Below are 14032 nucleotides of genomic sequence, written 5' to 3'. Positions count from 1 at the left end.
CCAAGTGCAATTGGTACCTTACAATCTCCAGTGCTGTACCAGGTTGTTCAACAGACAACTGTCTTCGCTTCCTCCTCGATCATGAAAACCCTTCAGCTAATGATTTTCTTGCCCTCGCGGATCAAAGAAAATTCGGAGTTGCGAGGAATAGAACTGATTTCATAAAAGAGTACAAGTCCAACACCTCAAAACGACAATATCTGTCTTCCTGGAAAAAATGGGTTGCGTTCGTGAAAAGTCATCAGCCCTCTTCTATTTCTATGGACTTCTGTACAGTATTTCTTTCTTTATTTCACTACACGATCAAGGTCTAGCCTCTACAACTATTGCCTCATGTAAGTCGACATTAACTAGATCGATCACGTATGCTTTTGATATTGAACTCAATAGCGAGCTATTCAATAAGATCCTGAAGGCTTGTGGTAAACTGAAACCTAATGCTCCTCCCAAGGCTATTTCATGGTTGTTGGATATAGTCTTGCACTTTGCCTCTTCGAAAGATAACGCCTCTGCCTCTCTGAGGGATCTTACTCAAAAGTCTATCTTTTTGCTTGCTATGGCTTCTGGTGCAAGAGTCAGTGAGATTGTGGCCCTTTCAAGGGATGATGGCCACATTGAATTCTCGGGTTTGGGAGAGGTAAACCTTTATCCAGATCCTGCATTCTTGGCAAAAAATTAACTTCCCATGAAACGCTGGGGGCCCTGGAAAATTGTTCCACTACAGGAGGACCCTCCTCTGTGCCCCGTGGAGAGCCTTAAAACCTACCTATCCAAGAGCCGGGCCTTTAAAGGCGGTCAACTTTTTAAAGGGGAGTCTAGAGGATCTAACCTTTCTCTGAAACAGCTAAGGTCCAAACTCACCTACTGTACTTCATATGAAGGGTTGACCTGGAAAGTATTCCAGCAGGTCATGACCCTAGAAAAGTTGCCTCTTCCTTAAATTTTTTTCGATCTATGTCCTTTACTGGCTTACAGGCTTACACAGGATGGAAATCTTCAAGAGTGTTCTTCAAACATTACCTATGTCAGTTGCAGGAGATTAAACACTTCATGGTGGCCGCTCATAGTGTAATTAAACCAGCTTCTGAAGTGTTATGCACGGACTCGTTTGGGCTGTATAATTGGGACTTCTGAGTCTACATTGTGCAAGGGGATTATGATCTTTTGTTCCATATGTCCTTTTAATGTTGGAACGAGTTACAGGTGATATTTTCTTATGTCAAAATTATTACTGTTTTACTACTTGGTTTCATAATTTTGGGTCTGAAAAATGATATTTTGATTATAAAATAAATTTTTGAATATACTTACCCGGTGAATATATAGCTGCAACTCTGTTGCTCGACAGACAAACTCTACGGAAAAACTCGCCAGCGATCGCTACACAGGTTGCGGGTGTGCCCAACAGCGCCATCTGTCGACCAGATACCCAGCTCTTATGTAAACAAAGACTCAATTTTCTCCTCGTCCCACTGCGTCTCTATTGGGGAGGAAGGGAGGGTCATTTAATTTATATTCACCGGGTAAGTATATTCAAAAATTTATTTTATAATCAAAATATCATTTTTAAATATTTAACTTAGCCGGTGAATATATAGCTGATTCACACCCAGGATGGTGGGTAGAGACCAGTAATATATGTTTACATTTTATGAGCTAAGAGTTTTTTATTTCATTTTAGAAGTTATCAAAATAACAAAAACAAAATAAATAGGTACCTGGTAAGGAAGTCGACTTGAACAATTACTCTGCCTTTTAAGTACGTCTTCCTTACGGAGCCTCGCGATCCTCTTAGGATGCTGATCGACCCCTAGGAGCTGAAGTATCAAGGGTTGCAACCCATACAACAGGACCTCATCAAACCCCTAATCTAGGCGCTCTCAAGAAATGACTTTGACCACCCGCCAAATCAACCAGGATGCGAAAGGCTTCTTAGCCTTCCGGACAACCCATAAAAAAACAACACTTCAAGAGACAGATTAAAATGATAAGGAATTAGGGAATTGTAGTGGTTGAGCCCTCACCCACTACTGCACTCGCTGCTACGAATGGTCCCAGTGTGTAGCAGTTCTTGTAAAGAGACTGGACATCTTTCAAGTAAAATGACGCGAACACTGACTTGCTTCTCCAATAGGTTGCGTCCATTATACTTTGCAGAGATATATTTTGCTTAAAGGCCACGGAAGTTGTTACAGCTCTAACTTCGTGCGTCTTCACCTTAAGCAAAGTTCGGTCTTCCTCACTCAGATGTGAATGAGCTTCTCGTATTAACAATCTGATAAAGTCTGACCAAGCATTCTTTGACATAGGCAAGGATGGTTTCTTAACTGAACACCATAAAGCTTCAGATTGGCCTCGTAAAGGTTTAGTACGCTTTAAATAGAACTTAAGAGCTCTAACAGGGCATAAGACTCTTTCTAGTTCATTGCCTACGATCTCCGATAAGCTGGGGATATCGAAAGATTTAGGCCAAGGCCGAGAAGGCAGCTCATTTTTGGCTAAAAAACCAAGTTGCAGCGAACAAGTGGCTTTTTCTGACGAAAATCCGATGTTCTTGCTGAAGGCATGAATCTCACTGACTCTTTTAGCCGAGGCTAAGCATACCAGGAAAAGAGTCTTAAGAGTGAGATCTTTCAGGGAGGCTGATTGTAACGGCTCCAACCTGTCTGACATGAAGAATCTTAGTACCACGTCTAAATTCCATCCAGGGGTAGCCAAACGACGCTCCTTGGTGGTCTCAAAAGACTTAAGGAGGTCTTGCAGATCTTTATGTTTGGAAAGATCTAAGCCTCTATGCCGGAAGACCGATGCCAACATGTTTCTGTAGCCCTTGATAGTGGGAGCTGAAAGGGATCGTCCTTTTCTCAGGTATAAGAGAAAAACAGCTATTTGAGCTACAGAGGTACTGGTCGAGGATACAGAAACTGACTTGCACCAGTCTCGGAAGACTTCCCACTTCGATTGGTAGACTCTAATGGAAGACGCTCTCCTTGCTCTAGCAATCGCACTGGCTGCTTCCTTCGAAAAGCCTCTAGCTCTCGAGAGTCTTTCGATAGTCTGAAGGCAGTCAGACGAAGAGCGTGGAGGCTTTGGAGTACCTTCTTTACGTGTGGCTGACGTAGAAGGTCTACCCTTAGAGGAAGACTACTGGGAACGTCTACTAACTATCGAAGTATCTCGGTGAACCATTCTCTCGCGGGCCAGAGGGAAGCAACTAACGTCAACCTTGTCCCTTCGTGAGAGGCGAACTTCTGCAGTACCTTGTTGACAATCTTGAACGGTGGGAATGCGTAGAGATCCAGATGTGACCAATCTAGGAGGAAAGCATCTACAGTATATGTATTGCTGCTGGGTCCGGGACTGGAGAGCAATAGATTGGAAGCCTCTTGGTCAGCGAGGTTGCAAAGAGATCTATGGATGGTTTACCCTAAGTGGCCCAAAGTCTCTTGCACACATCCTTGTGGAGGGTCCATTCGGTTGGAATTACTTGCCCTTTCCGACTGAGACAATCTGCTATGACGTTCAAGTCGCCTTGGATGAACCTCGTTACTAGGGAGATGTCTTGACCTTTTGACCAGATGAGCAGGTCCCTTGCGATCTCGTACAACGTCAGTGAGTGGGTACCTCCTTGTTTGGAGATGTACGCCAAGGCCGTGGTGTTGTCCGAGTTAACTTCCACCACTTTGCCTCGAAGGAGAGACTTGAAGCTTTTCAAGGCCAGATGTACTGCCAACAGCTCCTTGCAGTTGATATGCATGCTCCTCTGACTCGAGTTCCACAGTCCTGAGCATTCCCGACCGTCTAGTGTCGCGCCCCAGCCCACGTCCGATGCGTCCGAGAAGAGAACGTGGTTGGGAGACTGAACAGCCAGGGGAAGACCCTCTCTTAGGTTGATATTGTCCTTCCACCAAGTCAGACAAGACTTTATCTTTTCGGAAACCGGGATCGAGACCGCTTCTAGCGTCTTGTCCTTTTTCCAGTGAAAAGCTAGATGGTATGAAGAGGACGGAGGTGTAGTCTTCCTAGTGACACAAATTGTTCCACGGATGACAGCGTCCCTACCAGACTCATCCACAGCCTGACTGAGCAGCGTTCCTTCTTCAGCATCTTCTGGATGGATAGCAGGGCTTGATCTATTCTGGGGGCTGATCGTCTTGTTGTTCAGCAACGTCCTCATCAGAGGGTTCCTCATCCGAAAACTGATGAGGAAACGGCAACGGAGTGGGCAACGTCTGGCTCGCTGAGTCCGGTCGCAATGGTGCATGCGTGACGGAGCCGGACGCAACATCATGGAACTGCTGCACAGTCTGTGAACTGTCAACAACCATGGGTGCGCGAGGAAGCACAGCGTCAACCCGAGACTGTCTAGACCGTCTGGGTTGTGCAGTCAACACCCTACCGGGTTGCTGAGGTTGACGCACTGCGTCAAAACAAGTCACCTCTGCTGGTTGTTGAACGTCCTGAACGTCAACAACCACCTCCGAGCGTCGCTTAACGACAACGTGCGGCTGGCAACCCACACTGGGTCGCATCGGTGGAGGAACCACCTCAACTGGCAGACGCGAGTAGGTTACCTCAGCGTCAACAGGGCGCACAACCGACCGGTTGGAAGGTTGTTGGCCAGAAGGTTCGGTAGCAACCTTCTCCGCATTAAAGTCCTCTATCAAGAACGCAAGCTTGGACTGCATGTCTTGCAGCAAAGCCCATTTAGGGTCTACGGGAGCAGGTGCGGCCACAGACGGGGTTAGCGACTGGGGCGGTACCGCTTTCCATCCCTGAAAGCCTTGTTTATGCATGACATAATTGTACAGCAAAACTTCAAAGGCTCGAAAACAGCTGTGAAGTTGACCTGTAAAAAACTTGGAGCGTCTCCTGGCCAGGCGCCAGGGAGAGTCTACGAGATTTGAGAAGTCTATCTGGGCAGAGGCATGAACTCCCAAGCCGAGAACTTCTCTCGTGTCATATCAGACTCTCGCTCTATAAGCCAGTTTAAAAGAAGGGAAAGCAAAGGCTGTATCCCCCAAACTCCTCCTGGTGAAAAACCAGTCGCCTAGCCAACGTAAAGCTCTCTAGGAGAGCGAGAGAGCACTAGCTTAAAAACAACGGCTTCGAAGTAGCTAGGCCTAGTGTAAGCTCTGACGTTTAGGCGAACGAGGAGCAGCAGTTACAAAAAGATCCGGACAAAGATCCTTAAAAAAAATCATCATGATTTAATTAAAGTCCATAGGGGGCTAAGCAGCTTTAGGCTCCTCTCCATCTGACAGAGTCCTCAAGGGAATATCAGTAGGAGGGGGAACAGCAACTTCCTCATCTACAGGAACCTTGTCCGATAAAAGCTGAGTCTCAAGCAAGGGAGAGACCTACCGTGGTGGCAATGCTTTACAAGCAGAGTCCACACTCACTGGTGCATTAGTAGCGGACCAGAACGCAACGTCATGTAACTGCTTGACAGTCTGTGAACTGTCAACAACTGAACTGTCAACCACAACAGGTGCGTGAGGACGCACAGCGTCCACTCGAGACTGCTTTGACTGCCTAGACTGAGCAGTCAAAACAACTCTAGAATGCGGAGGTTGACGCACAGCGTCAAAACAAGTCAACTCCGATTGTTAGTGAACGTCTTGAACGTCAACAGGAGCATCAGCAAGTGGCCTAACGTCCAAATGCGGCTGAAAAACCACACGAGACCGCATCGAGTGTGGTTCTAAACAACCTGACTGACGTGACTTAGCTACGCCAACGTCAACAGTAAGCACAAAGGAACGTTAGGTTGGCTGAAAGCCAGAATATCGATGAGATAAACGGCTAGACTCAACGGACTAATCGGCATAATAGTCTTCCATAAGGGAGGCAAGCATATACTGCATGTCTTGCCATACAACCCATTAAGGATCAACGGAAATGGTTGTGGTAAGAGACGAGGGTAACGTCTGTGACCGCAACACTTTGCCAACAAAAAAGACTCTCGGAGTCTGTGTTACGCTTTTGTTAGGCGGCGAGCAGAGCAGTTATCCGATGACTGCATAGGGTCAGAGCTGTCCTAATGGCTGTAACCAGGACGCTGGACCTGTCCTGAAAGGACTGACTTTCGCTTAAGGGCTTCGAAACCTTGTGACAGGTTTCTTATGCGAAAAGCCTTCGGATGACGAGGAGAAACAACGTCTCTCTCGTCTTATGGTAGGGGAGATCTTGGTAAGATACACCCGATACCATAGAGGGAAACGTCTGTTCGTTGATCAAGGCCTCTCGAACCCATAAGTCGTTTGACATTACTTCTCCCCTGGGCTTGGGAGCATGCAAGAGGTCCCGGACTAGGTGAACGACAGGCACGAACAGACGAACCCTCGGACGCAACACTGTAACACTTTGCGCATATCACTTTATCACTTCGATTTTCTGTTTTCACTTATTTCACTGAAATCGAAACTTTTACTGATTTCTACCTGAAACACGCAATTCTACCCTTCATTAAAAGGTAGTAATTGCGAAATCAGTCGTATAATGCAAGCTCATTAATACCAGCAAAAAACAGAAAACATATTTTAAGATAAAAAAATCAGTGGCTGGGAAAGAGACTAAACACTAGTTCATATAAACTACGTTTTCAATCTCTCACCGCACATAGCCTGGGGACGAGAATAAAAAACTAAAAACGTTTTATCCTTCCTCCCCGTACAGAGACTAGGGACGAGAGTAACTCGAGAACAACGTTACCCGCTTGAACGGAACGTTTTCTCTCCTCTCTCTCCCTCCGTCTCTATCTCTCTCTCTCTTTCTCTCTTGATTTCGCACCTAAGAGAAGAGCCCAATTATATTTCGTCAAAAAAACATGTTATTTGACTAAAGGAAAAAACTGAAAGGTTTTTCAAATAAAAAGTTCCTTTAAAATAGAATTTAAAACATTTAAGCTAAGAAAGAATGAACAAAACGTCAGAATCGATTTACTCTTACTGCAAAGTGAAACCGTGATACACTCTCTCTCTATCGTAACGATAGAGCGCATGTTGAACGTCCTGAACGTCAACAACTGCGTAGCATAAATAAACTAAACGTTAGTTCATCTTTGAAAACAGTACGAAGACTATCAAAGAAATTCTTTCATAAAATATTACATTTAAAAAGTTTTAAATCCTTAGCTCTTTAAAAGCTAATTACGATATAAAGGGCTCAACGTTGATTAACTTCGGTTTCCAAGTTAGGACCGCCTACTCTCAGGAAAGGTCGCATATAAACAAAACATTAAAATTTATTTTTATATGTTTATAATAAATGGAAAGTTAATCGAAGAGGCCTAATAAAGGCGGAGAGATATAAAATATATAGAGGAAAATCTATAAATAATTTATAACGTGATAAGATAATTACTAAAAGCCTAAACACACTTCCGTCTAAGGGAAGGGTCGGCCATTTAAAAGTGAAAGAAAGTCCATACTCTCTTTGTCACCATAATTAAATCTATCCAAAACGAGTTCAAGATTTAAGATGAAGATAAAACACCTGCATTGCGAAAGCTCAAAACTAGAATATAGTACTTCACCAAATAGATGTGAAAAACTCCAGTTTAGCAACAGCGAGTAAAGTACGTCTTGTCGACACGTCGACAGAGAGAAAATTGAGTCTTTGTTTACATAAGAGCTGGGTATCTGGTCGACAGATGGCGCTGTTGGGCACACCCGCAACCTGTGTAGCGATCGCTGGCGAGTTTTTCCGTAGAGTTTGTCTGTCGAGCAACAGAGTTGCAGCTATATATTCACCGGCTAAGTTAAATATTTAAAACTCAGGTTTTCTGTATATACTTATATATATATTGTATATCTTGTTGTATTATCATTACTACATGTATGTACTTTCGGAGACACTATAAGATGACTGTTCCCTTTTGTGTTTCCTTTCTTTGGACCTGCTGTCTACAGTATATGAAATAAATGTTGTGTATCAAAATTTCTTTAACACTCCTTTTATTGACTTTGGTCTTTTCATCTACTGGAGACAAAGTTCTTCATAGTGAATGGGACTGTGCTATTGATTTACTTTGTTCCTACCTTTGTAAAAACTTCTAGCTTACTCTCATCGTTCGTTACCATAGTACCAATGCTGTAGGAAGTATGCTTATATCCATGGAGTTACAGGGTTAAAACTCTTCTGGCCACAACTGAGAATGATAATTCTCTGGTACACTTCCATCAGGACGACATGGCTCGAGCCCAAAAACCGGATTTTGACATAGGAAGAAGCTATTTTTGGGTGAGATAGACATGTCATCCAGATGGGTTCACCGTTACCTCCTATCCTAGTCATGAGATGGCTGCTCCTGGAATGGTTCAACAAGAAGCGTGTTAGTAGCAGCACACCTTTGAGATCGAGAGTTGTAACGGCTCTCTCGCCCACAATTCCTTCCCTATCCCTTATCCTTCGAGACAAGTTTAACTCTATTCGGGGAAGGATAACTATGGCTTGTTATTAACACGTCCCTGAATTATACACGATATCTCTCGGAATATCCGCTCCTGAGGTAAAGAACTCTGTGATACCTCTAAGGTAAATTTCTCTGGTATATCACTCGCAGAAATATCCCAAGTAGAAGCTACCAATGAGGAACTTCCATCAGGACGACATGGCTATCTCACCCAAAAATAGATTTTTCCTATGTCAAAATCCATTTTTTCAAATAGCACTAAAAACACAATTCTAAGCTGTCATTCTAAAAAAACAATGAATAAAGAAATTATCTCTCTCTCTCTCTCTCATTCACACACACATAAGTAAAATGAAGCTGAAGTAGAGGAAAAGGATTGACATAATTTGTCTTTACTGGTAATGACTTTAAGGTTTTCTGATGATCTGTCAAAGAACTTTATCTCTTCACACCTACTTGTGAAGCCATTAAATGTACATACAGATGAAAAAAGGATTGCCCATGGAGGATTGGAAAAACGGGGCGGCTACGGAATTTAGGATTTTGTAGGATCTTCTGATTACCTTTTGGTCTTTCAGAGACATGCTAATCCATCTTTTACTAGACCAGGTAAAAGAAACATCATCTACAAAAGCCAAGAAATAGTATCATTTAATTACACAGGAGAGGAAAATAGAGAGTTTTTGTAAGAGTACACAGAATCCCATAGAATAAACAAACTAATGTGTATGAAAATCTTGACCAAAAACAAAATAATTACTCCTTTCATTGTTCATAATTTAAAAAAAGGATAAAAATAATATGAATAATAATAATACACATAATGCTAATCCAAACTATTACAAATAAAATTAAAAATCAATGAAATATTTCTTTTTGAAACTTATGTGACATTTTTTTACTTAAATAGCTCTAATATAAACATTATTTCATGCAAAATCCTATTTCTGAAAATAGACATTATAAAGAAATGCTATACTCACAGACAATACTGAGTGCATCATGTCATAGTTATTGATGAGGAATATCAGCTGATCTTTTCGATTATGAAATACAGCAGCCATTTTAAGAATTACTTTCTCAACTTCATCTTGAAGTTGAAGCATAAGACCATCAACACCTTCCAGTGGAAATTTTTCATGCAATACCATCACAGCTCCACTGAACTCTGCATACCGACGAGTTATCTACAAGAAAAGCCATCAAAATAATTCCAAGTACAATGATAAAGACATTATAAGCTTGTACATACATTACAGTATTTTTCTCCTTTATGCACCTTAACATCTTGAGAAGGAATGAAATTGACATCAACGCGAGTAAAAGTAATCAAATGACAATTAACTACCTAACTACACAACAGGTTTCATAGCATGAGTAAAATGAGAAGCTAAATTTCAAGAGAAAAAAATGGCAGTAAAGTACCTTTATTTTCTAAACATACATTACATTACATCAATTTATAAACTTGTAAAGTGTAAATATGATCATGCATTTACGTATAATTAGTTAAATAAGTGTATTTTAAAATTCAATTATTAACCATATACAGTATCAACCTCTACCTCATTGTCTAGATATACACTTTAGCAATTAATTTTTGCAAATTAAAAAAAATCATCATCCAAAGGGGTTATTAGATATTTAGACCATATTATTCAAGTAACAACTAAGGGACTTTTGACATTAACACATCAATTTATTAAAAATCAACTTAGTCCTTATCTCATGTGATGGATTTACTGTAAAAATAAATTGGCTAAAAAGTACATATACATTAAAAGCAGTTAAAGTACCCATGAATTTCTAGTTCATCAAAATTACTATTTTGTTGCTGACTGCCAATTGTGTCTACTAAATAAAAAAGTGAAGTCCAACAGTATATTATGTAACTGCAAATACTGCAGACCTAAATATTGGTTGAGTCCATCCTTATCTTAATTTTAAAGTAATACAGTATATAACACACATACATAATGGGGTCGCATATCCAAAGAAGGCATTTTTGAAGGATCACATTCTTGTATACTTTGGATGTTCAGCTTCACCACATGATCAAATCTGCAATAAAAATTCCAATTTGAGTTAACATTATATCATGCTAAAACTTTCAACGAAATAATAAAACCTGTGATATCGAAATTTTAATTATTCCAAAGGTCTGCCCTCACTGTACTGTCTATCAGTCCAACTGTTAAGAGGATTACATGAAAATGACAAATTCGGAGATAATTTGTAATCTTTCCTAACGATACAAACCTTTAGCTATTTCTAAGGGTATTACTTTTGGCAAAGCTGAAAGGATGAGCCATTAAAAATTTAGCAAGGGTTAACTACCCATCCCACTAGTTAGTGGGGGGTAAGGGGGGTAGCTAGCTACTACCTTCACTCACAAAACTGTGACTGTGATTCACTTTGCTTGCAGGTAGGGCTTCAATGGGAACAGGGTCAGCAGGTAAGTTTGTATAAATAGCTAAAAGTTTGTACCATTAGGAAAATTACAGATTATCTCCAAGTTTGTCATTTGTTCAGTAACTGGAATACAGGGGTGACTCAGCCATTAGGAGGGTGGATGTCCCTACCAATCTGGCTTTTTGGCTTTACCCAGGGTCTTCTTTTTATGAGAAGGTTAGAACCAAAACTAAGGAGGCCCTAAGGTTTACGGCCTACGCAAGCTGTGTGTTGAGATATTAGCAGAGTGACTGTCAAGGTTAAAATTTATCCAATAAGGAGCTTGAGGTATTAAACCAGCTGTTGTGAAGACACTACAGGACCGATAGAGATTGTATAGTGTCTCCTGTGGGTCACATCTTGCAGGTAATAGGATGTGAAAGTCATCTGGTGCTTCCATACCTTTGCTTGTAGAACCTGCCTCACAGAGTAATTTCTTTTGAAGGCCAGGCATGTAGCAATGCCCCTGACATCGTGAGCTCTGGGTCGACGTGTTGGAGTAGGATCTGAATTCAGAGCGTAATCAATGACTCTGCAAATCCAAGCAGAGATGGTGTTTTTGGTGATCCTTCTCTTGTTTCTCCCGTTCCTGACAAAAAGCGAAGGCACCCGGGGGTGGGCTGCTGCTGTTCTCTTGAGGTAGCCTCAAACTCTTCATTGGGCACAGTAACAGATAATCTGAATCGTCAGTTACATAGCGGCGACTCGTTATACGGAAGGAGTCGAATCTAGGATCCGACACCCATGGATTCTGAGAGACCAAGAAGTTTAGAGGTCAAAGCGAGTAGGAACACCACCTTCCAAGTCTGGTGGCGATCTGTTGCTTGGCGTAGTGATTCGTTGGGAGCCCTCTTTACAGACCGGAGAACTCTAACCAAGTTCCAAGGGAGAGGTCTCACTTCCGACTGAGGACAGTTAAGTTCACAAGTCCGTATGAGTAAGGAAAGTTCTAGCGATGAGATGTTCATTCCTTTCATTCCTTTCACTGTCAAAATTGAAAGGCGCCTTTCCTTCCGCAAATACCCAAGGAATCCTGCTATTACTGGAACAGTGGCATCGAGGGGAAAGATACCCCTTCCATGACATCAACCACAGAAGTTGTTCCATTTTGCCAGGTAGACTGCTGCAAAGGATTTCTGCAGATATCCAAACATAAAAATCCTCTTTGAGTGAGGAGGTGCTGGGTAGTCTTCAGGGTAATTAGTAAAAGTAACTCAATTTAACCATAAAAGAAACCCTTTCTGGTACAACTCAGGAACATAAATGGTGGTCTACCCTTAAATCTGCACTCTTTGGTGTAGATGCAACAGTTCCTCCTTTAATTAAACCAGATGGCTCAGTCACTCACTGTCCAAAGGAAAAGGCAACCCTTTTGGCAGATATTTTTGACAGTAAACAGAGTAATGAAAAACTTGAACTTCCTCATTCCTGCTTTCCTGAGGCTAAACTAACTAGTTTAGCTTTTCGATCTTGTGAAATTAAAGCTCTGTTGATGGACCTTGATGCTTATGGAGGTGTAGACCCAAATGGTATTTTTCCTTTGTTTTTTATAAAGACTGCAGATTTCTTAGCTCCAAAGTTATAAGTTATTTTGCGCAAGTTAGCAAGAAGAGGAGCTTTTAGCTCTTGTTGGAGAATTGGTAATGTTACTCCTCTATGTAAATGTGTTTGTGGTAGCTCAAGTCCCACTGATTACCGCCCAATTTCCATAACTCCTATATTATTCAAAGTTTTTGAACGTCTTCTGGCAAAAAGTCTTAATAGGTTTGCTGAAGGTAATCATCTATTCCCTAGTTTGCAATTTAGTTTTCGTAAAGGCCTTGGAGCATGTGATGCCCTTCTTACAATCTCCCATGCTGTATAGAAATCCCTTGATTGTGGTCAGGAAGTTCGTATGATTGGCCTTGATTTTAGTGCTGCCTTTGACCGTGTTAATCATAACGCCCTTGTTTTCAAACTCAAACAGTTGGGAGTGGGTGGGTCGTTTCTTAGCATTATTATTGATTTTTTAAATAATAGATCTCAAAGAGTTGTTGTTGATGGGCACCATAGTGAGTATAGGAATGTGATATCCGGTGTTCCACAGGGGAGTGTTCTTGGCCGATTACTTTTCATACTATATACACATGACATGTGGTTTGGCCTAGAAAACAAGCTTGTTGCATATGCAGATAATGCTACTCTCTTTGCATCAATTCCATCCCCTGAATGTAGATCTGGGGTTGGTGAATCCCTTGATAGGGATTTAGCTAAAATTAGTGCATGGTGCAAATTATGGGGTATGAAGTTGAATCCTAACAAAACTCAAAGTATGATTGTAAGTAGGTTGAGGACGGTAGCTCCTCAACATCCGGATCTCAGTATTGATAAGGTTTCTTTAAATTTGTATGACTCTTTTAAAATTTTAGGTGTAATTCTCGACAGCAAATTTACTTTTGAGAAACACATTAGGTCTGTGTCTTCAATTGCATAAAAAATTGGCTTATTGAGAAAGTCTTACAAGATTTTCGGTGATCAATCTATTCTGAAGAAGTGTTTTAATTCTTTCATTCTACCTTGTTTTGAGTATTGTTCTCCTGTCTGGTGTTCAGCTGCTTATTCTCATCTTAAATTGTGGGACAGAAACTTATGGTCTATCAAATTTCTTATTCCTGATCTAGATATTAATCTTTGGCACCATCGTTAATTTAGTTCATTATGCATGTTGCATAAGATTTTTCATAACTCTGACCATCCTTTACATTCAGATCTCCCGGGACAATTCTATCCTGTTCGTAATACTAGGCAGGCAGTTAATTCTAATAGCCAGGCCTTCTCCATCATGAGGCTCAATACTACACAGTATTCTAGAAGTTTTATTCCTGCTGTTACCAAGTTGTGGAATTATCTTCCTAATCGGGTAGTTGAATCAGTAGAACTTCAAAAGTTCAAAGTTGGAGCAAATGTTTTTATGTTGACCAGGCTGACATGAGTCTTTTTATAGTTTATATATGACATATCTGTTTTTGATATTGTTAATAGTTTATATAGGACATATCTGTTTTGATGCTGTTACTGTTTTTAGAATGATATATTGTTAATTTATTCTCATCATTTATTTATTTCCTTATTTCCTTTCCTCACTGGGCTATTTTTCCCTGTTGGAGCCCTTGGGATTATAGCATC

At 41.2% G+C, this 14032-nt stretch overlaps 1 protein-coding gene across 3 annotated transcripts in view; it reads right to left on the bottom strand.

Annotated features, from left to right (window-relative positions):
• The window catches only part of Vps52 (vacuolar protein sorting 52), a 341955-nt gene that overhangs the window by 34483 nt on the left and 293440 nt on the right, over window positions 1-14032 (bottom strand). For all 3 annotated transcript variants that reach the window (XM_068346101.1, XM_068346099.1, XM_068346100.1), the window contains exons 11-12: window positions 10390-10477; window positions 9400-9603 (exon numbers count right to left, since the gene is read on the bottom strand). In XM_068346101.1, the coding sequence (XP_068202202.1) occupies window positions 9400-9603; window positions 10390-10477 (292 nt within the window). The remainder of the gene's footprint in view (window positions 1-9399; window positions 9604-10389; window positions 10478-14032) is intronic.

The sequence above is a fragment of the Palaemon carinicauda genome, chromosome 22 (assembly GCF_036898095.1).
Source record: "Palaemon carinicauda isolate YSFRI2023 chromosome 22, ASM3689809v2, whole genome shotgun sequence".
Taxonomy (NCBI): Eukaryota; Metazoa; Arthropoda; class Malacostraca; order Decapoda; family Palaemonidae; genus Palaemon; species Palaemon carinicauda.
This window is presented reverse-complemented; position numbering and strand designations above follow the sequence as displayed.